The following is an 11,853-nucleotide window of genomic DNA, read 5'->3' as shown; positions in this document are numbered from 1 at the left end:
CAAAGGACACCATGCAGCCTGCCCATATATGGTCTATTAAGTCAGCCAGCATCCCCGGACCCACTGTTTTATTCAGCTGCTATCTGGGGATAGTGGTTGCTAGGATGTAGGTGGCCACTATCCATCTGCCTGATGACTGTCAGTGTCATGGGAGAGGGATCATCATGGGATATTTACTTTGTTGGACAATTATTGGACTTTGTGGCATACTACTTTTTAATAAGGTCTCTGTGTGTTTATTTACTATTTAAATTTTTGGAAATTAGTAAATAGGTGCACTATGCACCCCTTTACTTATTTACTCTAGATTCCAATAAGTTTGCCCCCCCCCCCCCCCACACACACACACACACACACTCATCAGGCCAGGGACATGGGGAAGAGGATGTGTCCTCTTCAACATGGAAAAAAGGGTGTTTTTCCAAAGGCCTCCCTGGCTCCCTGTGTTGGAGGCATGTGGGCTAATGTGGTTCAGGAGGTGCACACCGCCTGAACCCTTCCTGGCAGAGGTGCTCAAATAAGGGTCTTGTATGCATTTTGTATGACCTTATATGACCTTTCATTAATGTTTTTGTTGGGGTGCCCCCTTAAAATCCAAACCAGACTCTTATCCAGGCTATTGAAGGGAATCCTCAGCCACTTACAAAGAGATTGAAGTGGCCAGGGGCTGTTATTTATCTGCAATTTAAATGGCATTTTTTAAAAACCTTTTTGGAAATCTACTCTTTGCTTTAAGCACATCATACAGGTGGCACCACGCACAGGCAGCTTAGGGCATCCCCTAAAAAACCATTGCACAGAGCAGGTAAGTATAACATGTTTGCTTTGTTTTTTTAATTACAACCTATAGGATAATTTTAAGTGGCTACAGCAACAGTTTTTTACTTTTGAAAAAATAGTTTAAACCTCAGGCCTCAATAGTTAAAATATCAGGCCCGAATCACACTTTTGAGTTGCGGTGCACTTTATTTTGAATTGCATTCCAATGTACATGTGTTGCAGCACACCACAACACAATGCACTACTATACCTTGTGGTGTGCTGAGTCATAAAAAATGCTGCATGTATCATGTGAAAATCATTCTATATTAGCAGAATTCTAACTATCCTTGTCATTATTATCTGACCAATATAAATGACTAGGGCAGGGTTTCTCAATAAGGGTTCTGTGGAACCCTAGGGTTCCTCCAGAGGTTGCTAGGGGTTCCTTGAGCAATGATCAATTTCTGATTCTCAGATACATTTCTACTGATACCAATGATCTTTTTAGCTATCTGTAAGAGGTAATTCTTCCCAATGACACAAGTGTTAGGAGCATTCTTCCCACTGACCATCACACTATTGTTTCATGAGTTTTAGACATAGTAATTTTATGCAGGGGTTCCCTGAGACCAGAAAGTTATTTCAAGGGTTCCTCTGCGTTGAAAAGGTTGAGAAAGGCTGGGTTAGGGTGACAGTGGATAGGATAAAAACTGTAGCCTCCTTAATTAAGAAGACTGCAGTGTCTTAAGCTTTTCAAGAATGTGGATTGAAGACACTGTAAAACAAAAACAGACAAACTTGCTTTACAAATAAATGCTTGTTTGAATTTGACAGCACCACTTTAGTCCAGTTAATTCACCCCTGCATTTTTGTAGCACTGTTACTGAAAATATATGTAGGGCATACTGCCCCTTACATTCAAACAGTATCACATACTCTTGATAAAATAAAACATATCTCCATTTTATATCTATATCATTGAACAGTCATTAGCACATTGAAATTACATTATAATGTACATTAAAGATTTCTTAATAGCTGGCTAGCAAGAACCTCTGCCTCTGATCTTACGCTCATTTGTTTTTTTTATCAATGGCATAATTTAAAGTTGACCAGTTAACTGTACAGCTTACTGAAAAGTTCCATTTATACTTTACCATGGCATAAGGTGCTAGAATGTACAATAGGAAACATGATTGCTTCCATTAACAACTTAACAAAAAAATTAAAAATAAGGAAGAGAAAACAGAATAACACCATACAAGGGCAGCCATGACACTTGTATTCCCAACTATATTCTGAAGATATTCTGAAAAGGAAAATCATTCTAATGTGTGTTAAACAAATCCACCACTCAGGTTCTGAATATAGTAAAGATTAGCTTTTTCTTCCTACTTGACTTGAATGTCTTCCTTTAACTTTTCAGATCTTCCTATACGCTAAGCCAATGATGGAGCTGAAAATAAAAATAATGGAATTATGTCGATAAAGTTGATACAGTAGAGCAAACATGGAGCTAATAATATTCTATAAAAGTTTCAAAATTTCTGCATTTTCAGTATTACTTCAGTCACATTTTCACATTGTCCCTTGGCATATAATGACATTTATACATCTGATGACACTAAAGAGAAAAGGGACACAGTCTGTAATTTTATATAATGACATCCGATGCAAGATGGGAAGAGCTAGCCCACAGAGATGAGCAAGTGATGCATCTCTCTGGGTTTCTGCTCACAAAATCCTACTATCACTACTTTGTCTACCTACTGCCATGGACTGTAACCACTGCCAACCCTTAACAGTTAGGTGGCTGGAACTGAAAATTCATTTTCAGAGATTTGATCCCCGGAGCCCTGAGAAATATTAAAAACCTGTGAGTAATTGTAGTATTTGCAATGTCTAGAATCCTTTCTAGCCATCTCCCTTCTGTGGAGATGATGTGGAAATCAAGTATTTAAATATCTATTATCCTATTTTAGTATTTAGTAATATTTATTACAGGTACTTATATAGTATTGTCAATTTTACACAGCACTTTATATATATATTTGGACATTCACATCAGTCCCTAACCCTCAAGGGGAGTACAATCTAAAATCTCTAACTCACATTCATACATACACATACTAGGTCCAATTTAGACAGGATACAATTAACCTACCAGCATGTCTTTGGAGTGTGGGAGGAACCAGAGCACCTGGAGGAAACCCACCCAGGCACAGGGAAGCTCTAGGCAGGCGGTGCCATGGTTGGGATTGGAACCAATAACCCTCATACTGCCAGGTGGAAGTGCTAACCATTTAGCCACTGTGCTGCCACAAAACATACCTCTGTTCAATAATTTATATATATATATACGAGGGTAGACACATTATTTTTACATCCTATGTGGCTGCACATGGGCCCTCTGGAACGTAGGACCCTATTTATACTAGATGGACAGTAGGATGGATGCTGGGACCTAATTTTGCTACCATGAAGACCTAAGCATTGCTAAATAACTTCTAGGGAAAATGAAGAACAGCAGACATTCTTCACAATGACTTAAAGTGGTAGTAAAGTTTTTTTCACTTGTACCTACAGTTAAGCCTATAATAAGGCTTACCTGTAGGTACTGTAAATATCTCTTAAACGTGCACCATTTAGGAGATAATTACTTGTAAAGAAGCACCGGCACATATGAGGGAGTGACATCATCGCGGCATTCAAGCCTCCAGAACCCATGAACCTGGAAGAGGGGCAGGGTGAAGATGGAAGTCCTGTCAGCGGTGACAGTATGCCACTGGAGGGCTTTATTGTAAGGTAAGTTTCACATTTGATGCATGCTAGCACATTATGCCATTGTCTTGCAGGTTTTTTATTTTTCTTAAAAGGCCGCGGTTTAATACCGCTTTAAATTACATGTAAAACCAATCACTAAAATGTCATATAAGATTTTTTGTATGTTAACCACTTTAACATGGGTCTATTTTGACACTTCTCTCCTACATGTAAAAATATATATATATTTTTGCTAGGAAATTACTTAGGACCCTTAAACATTATATATATATTTTTTAAGCAGTGACTCTGGAGAATAAAATGGTGGATGTTGCAATTTTTTTATGTCACACGGTATTTGAGCAGTGGTTTTAGAAAAAATACAATTGAGTGAATGTTGATGGGCAAAAAATACAATACAATACCCAATTGTTTGGTAAAATATAAAAGTTGATGTTATACTGAGTAAATAGATACCTAACATGCCCTGGTGAGCATCAGAAGGCAGCGGGAGGGGGGAAGAACCTGCTTTCATTGCATGTAAAAGCAATCCAGCAGGTTTTTAGCAGCTCTAATTGCTTTTACATTTTTCAGCACAGCCAGGTGTAAAAAAGAAATGAGGTCATGACTTGCAGCTACAGCAATGGACCCAGTATAACTCCTTCAACCAGAGGAAATACAGGTACATCCTTTTGGGGAAAGGGGTTAAAGTAGTTTCAGAAGAAAGGTTAATATGTTTTATCTGCAGCTTTTATTAATATTTGATGACCTTGATTTAGAAGTCCTTGTTTAGGTGCCTCCTGTTATAGAAGATTAGTGCTTTCTCCCTATCTCCCATTTATGCTCCTGTATTGTCACATACACTTCCTTTGGAGACTCTAAGGCAGGCCATAGATGGGTCAAAAATCGGCTGATTTTTCGGGCGAAAAAAAAAATCGGCCAATTTTCGCACCGTTAATGGGTTAATTGGTGAGCCATTTTTCTGTATTTTGGCACTTTTTTTGATCGGTAAAGTTGGAAAAAAATCGGCCGATTTTGCTGATCGGCCGATTTTCGCGGCAATGATGGGCAAATCGGCCAATCTTTTTACCGATAAAAAAACCTGCGCATGAGCCGTGACCTGCAAGAAAAAGAAGAAGTAGAAGAAGAAGTAGAAGAAGAAGAGGAAGAAAAAGAAGAAGAGTTCCAGTCCGCTATTATATTTGACATGAAAAAGTATTGTGGTTGCAACAATGTATCTATTTGTATCCAAATAAAACATCTGTATCCGAAATGGATACAAATAGATACAATGTTGCAACTGCTATACTCTTTAATGTCAAATATAATAGCGGAGCTCTCTGCAGGGACAGAAGTAATTAAATGCTGGCCGTAGACGGGACAAAAATCGGCAGATTTTTTTTACCATTGGTGGTAACGTCGGCCTATTGAACAACCGATTTTTCGCTTTTCTTGTTAAAAAAAAGGCCGGTTTTCAACCCATCTATGGCCTGCATAAGCCACCAACATGCATTATGCCAGCATATTTCAGAAGTTTGCCCAGGAGGTAAAGCCACTGCTGGAGCTAGCGAATGTAGACAGAAAGGGGTTGATTTACTAAAGGCAAATAAGCTACTCATTTTGCAAAGGAACAGAGCTTGTGTTGAAATTTTACATGCAAATAAAGTGGAAAAAAACAGGATTTTCGCTTGCACATGATTGAATGATGGAAGTCAGCAGAAGTTTAACTCGTTCACTAAGGTCTAAGGAAAATTGTGAACTTCCCTTGCATTGTGAACAGTCTGTTTTGCATTTGGTCATTCAACCCCAAAGTGCCTAAATAACACAGAGGCATGCAGAATGCTTGATGCGTTTCCTCTTAATGCAATTTGTATGGTAAGTGGGGAGGTGTTTTCTGTCTCATCTCAATTGTTTGTTATGAACCATGATGGAGTTCAGGACACAAAGGCTACTCTATATCTGCATCTATGTATCTATAAATAGTAGACAAATTGAACTACTTAAACTTTGATTAAAAATCATTCTCACATATAGTAGTACCATTTGCAGACTGTGTCCACCACTGTACAGTATATACAAATATATTATTTACAACAAGACCTACACAAAATGCTTGCCCTATCTATACATACTATACTCATTTTTTTCTTATATTTGGCATTCATAGTTATCATATCTACTGTTTACTGATTATATAACTTATAATGTTTGCCGTCACTGTATTTACAATGGCTAGCAAACACACAAAATGGCATATAATGTTTTTTCTCAAAACTTTTACAATGTTTCTCAATATACTGAATGCATGCTGAGCAGCTCCCCATGTGCAATGTTAGTTAGGCTATTAAATGTGGCATTACAATGAAGGCAATAATAGGGTGAATGTCCTGATTAGGCATGTGGCCGGCAGTAGCATGCTTTCTTAATTATATTGTTAGAACTATCATTAGCATGCTCCACTGGGTCACTGAATAGCAAAGTAAGTCTAATGACAAACCAAACAAAACTATGCTTTCATTTATTCTTTCTTCTTCAACTTATCATGTGTTACATTAATTGTTGTCCTTGAAAACATTTTGTAATATTAATGTTAGCAAACCATAAATGGCATAATTACTTACTAAAGGGGGAGCATATGTAAACAAAAAAGTTACTTTTTGAGAAGACAGTTTGGCAATATAATGTATATTTCTAAATGTGCACAAAACCCAGATAATCAGATAATTAATATCGTAATCTCACTGAGCAAACTTTTCTGTCATATTAAAAGCTATAAAAAAATATTACTAGATGTTATTACTAAAACTATCCTGTTGTGAAAAAAATAATTAGTCAAACCTTTTTACATGTAAAAAAAAGACAAGAAAAACTAATCTTTGCCAGTTCACGCTTTTCTCCAAAGTCCTCCAGGCAACAAATACTTCTGGAAGGGTCAATCTACTGTACCCCTGGTACTACTCACTATTTTCCCCTTATGTTATCCACATTTCTGTAGGATACAGTAGTGGTGTGAAAATAAAAGAATGAGCCCCAGGAGATTGACACTCCAAGAAATGTGATACAGAAAAAAAATGCATCACTTGAGAGGATGCAGACATCTTGACCTCTTCTTTTTATGGAGAGGTGATTTCCTAAACCCCATTAAGTTTTCCTGGTTTTCAAAGGTCTCTTTCAGATTGCAGTGTCCAGGAGTCAGTTATTTGTGCTACATAGTCTGCCAGGACTCTCTTAGTTGGCTCGAGTGCTGTGACACAGGCAAGGTATTCAACATCTAGATTTTATTTTAAAACTGAAGCAGAGACCTAAGAAAACAAGTCAATGCATATACATGTATTTAGGAGAACGTTGCACTGGTAATATGATGTACAGTAAGAGGCTTACAGTAAGGTGGCGTACTTCTCCACTTTCTATCAGGTCATAATCTTTTTCAGGGGTTATTGCATATGCAATTTTCTGAAATTTAAAAGTCACAATTATTTATGTAAAATCTATAAATCTACAGTAGTGTTAAAATACAGTTTCAGTATAATAAATTATGTTATACACACCTCACGAAAGGATCCAGGAATTGTACAAAATTTATAGATAGCATAAATGGGTACCAAGGCCATAGATGATAGGGCAATTAACCAGCCAATAACATTTGCCCATTCCGGGAATGTGTAGTTTCCATATTTTGGGGATCTATATGTAACAATACTAACAACGACCACAAACTAAAAGAAAAATATGACATTAAATATGCATTCTTATAGAAATATTGTTTTACTATATCTGTAGGAATTAATATTCCATAATATCTAAAGAAAATAACAAATGACAGCAAATGAAATTTCATAAAATAACATCATCAGTACAATGTCAGCTATAGTTGGCTACTATGAGTTAGTGTAATTTTGTATTTGTCTTTCCAGATCCCCTACAAATTGTGATACCAATTATGAATCTGAAAAGGAAAGAAATTCACAACAACATTTTCCATACACATTGTTACACACTTTAGCAAAAAATCATATAAAACAGTATATTAATGCCATATCCTGTTGGTAAAAAGATTTGTGAACAAAAATCTGTATGTATGCATATCACGTGACACATGCTGAAGAATAGATCCACATTATTATGGAAGTCTATATACATATATATATATATATATACACACAGTATATATATCAGCAAAAAGCTATTAGCAACAAGTGTGTACAGGTAGTATTTTATAAAGACATTGAGATATGCTGTAGGCTATATCAAGTTAAAAGTGAAGCTATCATATATGAAGTAAGGTCACAAAGATGTGGAGCAGATGGAAATCACTTTTAAGTTCATGCTGCCATAACTTACTAGTTGTGTAAAGTCAGAGGTTTGTGAGTCATTTTGTTTAAACCTGTAATACATTTGAATTAATTAAAACACTAAAGTACATGGGAAAATAGTCTATTTTGTCTAATTAGTTATTTAGTACTATAATATGTAGATACACAGACCATTTACACAATTAGGAATCAACACCACTATCTACTATAACTTCAGTGTGGCCTTCATTCTACCCAATCTCCTCTTGTAAAATGTACAACCTACAAAAGTCATTCTCTGTTAGTTTTCCAACACTACTGACTTCAGTCCTCTATAACTAACACCTCCAGTCCAATGCACGCAACTTCCATCCCCTCTATCCAGTGCACCCTCAGCCCATTGAGTTCACACTCAAATTTCTTCCCTCTAATGTCATTCTTTGGGCTTCCCATAACTTCCCAGATAACCTTTGATCTCCATGTACCCAAAAGCATCCATTGTCACCCTATGCGCTCACCCCCCCTTCACTATTCTTGATCTTTGCTTCTGCCCTCCCACCCCTCTAGCGATCTTTGTGACTGCCCTCTGTCTTTTCACTTTGGTTAACCTATGTGCTCAGTTTTCCCCTTCCCTAAGCAGTATTTGTGTCCATTCTCTCCTTTCCTATACATATGCCTGCCCCATGTGTTTTCCTATCCTTCTTCCAGGCTGGGTGATTTCCCTCCCTCTTCATGCTGAGCTACATATTTACCCACCATATCCTTCATATTAGTCAGCAACCAAATTAAGCTCCTCATTGCAAAACCATGCAATGTGCCCTCTCCGCAGCACCACCCCCAAAAAAAAGTTACATTAAAGAAGATGCAGATTGCTCAACAAATAGACTTATTTAGATAATTATATCTGAATAGTTGGGTCATAAAAACACGTTAGTGAAATCTGAAACTACAAGCTATGTTCAATAGAAAAAAGGTATCAGAGTGGCGGCGAACCCCTACTGACATTTGTAGGGATCAGGAAATGTACAAATAAAACTTCTTTAGACTGGAATGAATAAGAGCAAATAGTTATACTATATCATTTCTTTGCACATTAGCATTAAAGTGTTACTAAACCCAGGACCCTGCATTCACTATTTTTGGTCTCCCACAGCACACACAACATGGAAATGCAATTATTTTAGTATATACCTGTATGGACTACTAAGTACCTTTTCTCCTCAGCAATATATAGCAGTCTTGTGACTTCTATTAGTGTCCAGCTGAGCACTGGTTAAAGCTTTCAGGAGGAGTTTTCATTCTTCTCTGACTGTCCTATGAGGCCACATAACCCCTGGCCCTCTTTCTGGACAGTGCTGATTGGCCCTGTGCTGATCACATGCACCCTCCCAAAGAAAAAAAAACCTCTCTAGCCATACACACTAAACTGAGCATGTGCAGAGTGACTCCTAGAGCTCTGTACTATCAACAGATGGATTGGGTACAGAAGAAGGGGATGATCAGAGAAGACAAGATCAAAAAGTCTTTTTACACAATGCAGAGGAGTAACCTCTTAGGTTCCACAGTGAGTATAACAAGCATGTTTTACTGCATATACAGACTGATTTTACTGTTGTGGGTTTAGTAAGACTTTAACAAAGAAGGGAAATATCTAAGTGCAATTTTACAAATAAAGAGTAATAAATGATAAGCATAATGCATAATGTATTCCTCTTCTGAGCAACAGTTATGTATTGGATATCTGCAGGGCTGTGTGTTGAGCAACCCCCTTTATGCTCTATATATTGATGATTGTACTCAGTACTATTGTACCATATCATTAGTAAATGTGCTGATGATACTACAGTTGTTAGGTTGCATTATGAGGTGTCTTATAGAGCAGAGGTTGGCAAGACAGTACTGTAGAGGGGTGTGTAGCAAATAATTTAAACTTTAACACGGGTTAAACAATTGAGCTAATTGTAGATTTTAGAAAATATAGGACCGCAATAGCTCATCTTTTCATCAACATGATTGTGTAGAGAGGTTCTCTGAGAATTTATTTTTGGTTGGAAAAATGTACACGCTATTATTAAAAAAAATTCTGTAACAATTATACTTTTTGAGATTACTTAGGAAAAATGGTCCAGGGGAGAAAGAATTAGAGATCTTCTATCGCTCAACAATTGTGAGTATATTGGTGTACTGTATTTTAGTTTGGTAACCAAATTGTACCATGGCCAAAAAGAATGCTCTGCGGAACATAATTCACAATGAGCAGAAAAAGTGGGTCATAAACTCTGTTGGGTGAAAAAAATAATAAGTGTTTCGTTCCACTTATTTGAATTAGAACATAGCCAGTGAGAGGGGAGCAGGGTGGAAGGGGGGGGAGCTTAGCCACAATCTCTGTGAATGGATACTCAGAGCAGGGATCGGGACTGAGCACACATGAGCGCCTCCTAGCAAGCTCCTTGCTATGGAGACATTTGGCAGAGGGGAGGAACCATGAGCACTGGCAGGGGACCACAGAAGAAGAGAACCAAGGCTGCTCTGTGCAAAACCATTGCACAGAGCGGATAAGTATAACATGTTTGTTATTTTAAAAAAAAACTTTACAATCACTTTAATTTAAGTTAGGTAACCAACCAGTCAGGTTAGTGTTTTGTTATTTTAATTGGCATTAGTGGTCTTGGAACCAGGGATCCTGTAATCAACTACTGCAAGTGTTTGACTTAATGGGATCTTTGCAAAGGTAACAAGGTACTGAAGCTTGTGAGATGTATTGGGCACTGGGGAGCTGGTAGCCTTTGGCTGTGCAGAACTGGGGTGAAGGGGGTGTGGACAATGGATACTTGGCTATGGAAGCTGGCTTGGATGCAGATGCAGACATAGTTGTGAATGCTTTGGGGGCTTGCTGCAGATGCAGTAGGGATTATGCTTTAAATGCAACACTGACTTGGCTGTGGGCACAGTAGTGGCCTAGCTGTGGGTTCAGCTGGTTGCAGACACTATTACTGAGGTGTTCACAAGCTATGGAGTTCTGAGGAACATAGTCTTCAGTAGTTCAGGGAAACATACACACACTTTGCTTGAGTGGGTACAAAGCATCCCACTTGAGTTTAAATAGTGGATCCCGTATGCAAATGCATCATGTGACACTCTGACACTGATAAAACCCGGAGGTGTCCAGAGCCATGCAATAGTGAGGAGGTGCCAGCGCTGGATCATGAGTGCTAAGTAACTGTGACAGAGGGTCACTTCAAATCACTGCAAGGAAAATGTCAAGGAAATTCAAAAGGAAGAACAATCTGACCTAGGGTTTTTCAACTATAAGCATGTCTTATAAAACCTACCAGGAGGAAACAAGGACTGACAAACTTCCAGCAAAGTCTCCAGTACAATCCTGGTCGTTTCCCAATCATCTCCTCTATATCATCACTGAAGCGACCTACACCTGGTTACAGTAAAGAAAGCTATAGGTAAGTACATATATTATTAAAAGAAAATCATCAGCAAAACATCAAGTGCATATACCAGACCTATGATCACTTTTCTATTCAACAACATTGGTGCCAAGTCCCATTTTCATTATCAACCTTTGATGGGTGAAATATGAAGGACCACCACTGCTGACTTTTTTTTTAAATGCTATGCATCTGAGAATAAATAATATTGGAAAGCATTACATTCTCCATTGATGAGGAGTGAAGTAAAGAATATGTGATCCCAACATTTCATATCCCTGATAAGTATGGGCTGTACTTTGTACTTCTATGAAAAAGTATCCTCTTTCTATAGCTTCCTTTGTGTGACATCCCTGGTGTTCCTGCCAGTCCCCCTGATTTCCTATTAAAACTGACCACACTAAGCAGTCAGTGACATGGTAAAACATCAAGCCATGGCACTGACAGCTACTGCAATATCATGCAATTGCCATATTTTCTTTCTAGGAAAACTTCACCTTAGAAGTCCAGATGTCAAATTTTGAGGACAATTTACACAAACCTTTGGTAAAGGCAAATTCAGTCATTGATATGGGGATCATATGGCTTTTATA

General features: G+C 37.8%; 1 protein-coding gene across 1 annotated transcript in view; it reads right to left on the bottom strand.

The window, feature by feature from the left end:
* Positions 1–1,919: 1,919 nt before the first annotated feature.
* SLC6A3 (solute carrier family 6 member 3) overlaps positions 1,920–11,853 on the bottom strand; it is a 66,631-nt gene continuing 56,697 nt past the window's right edge. Inside the window, exons 11-14 of the mRNA XM_089674882.1 lie at positions 11,150–11,250; positions 7,074–7,241; positions 6,907–6,978; positions 1,920–2,218 (exon numbers count right to left, since the gene is read on the bottom strand). Coding sequence (XP_089531008.1) covers positions 2,195–2,218; positions 6,907–6,978; positions 7,074–7,241; positions 11,150–11,250 — 365 coding nt within the window. The 3' untranslated portion in view covers positions 1,920–2,194. The remainder of the gene's footprint in view (positions 2,219–6,906; positions 6,979–7,073; positions 7,242–11,149; positions 11,251–11,853) is intronic.

The sequence above is a fragment of the Staurois parvus genome, unplaced genomic scaffold (assembly GCF_062004578.1).
Source record: "Staurois parvus isolate SC_StPar_1 unplaced genomic scaffold, SC_StPar_1.0 ptg000153l, whole genome shotgun sequence".
Classification (NCBI taxonomy): Eukaryota; Metazoa; Chordata; class Amphibia; order Anura; family Ranidae; genus Staurois; species Staurois parvus.
This window is presented reverse-complemented; position numbering and strand designations above follow the sequence as displayed.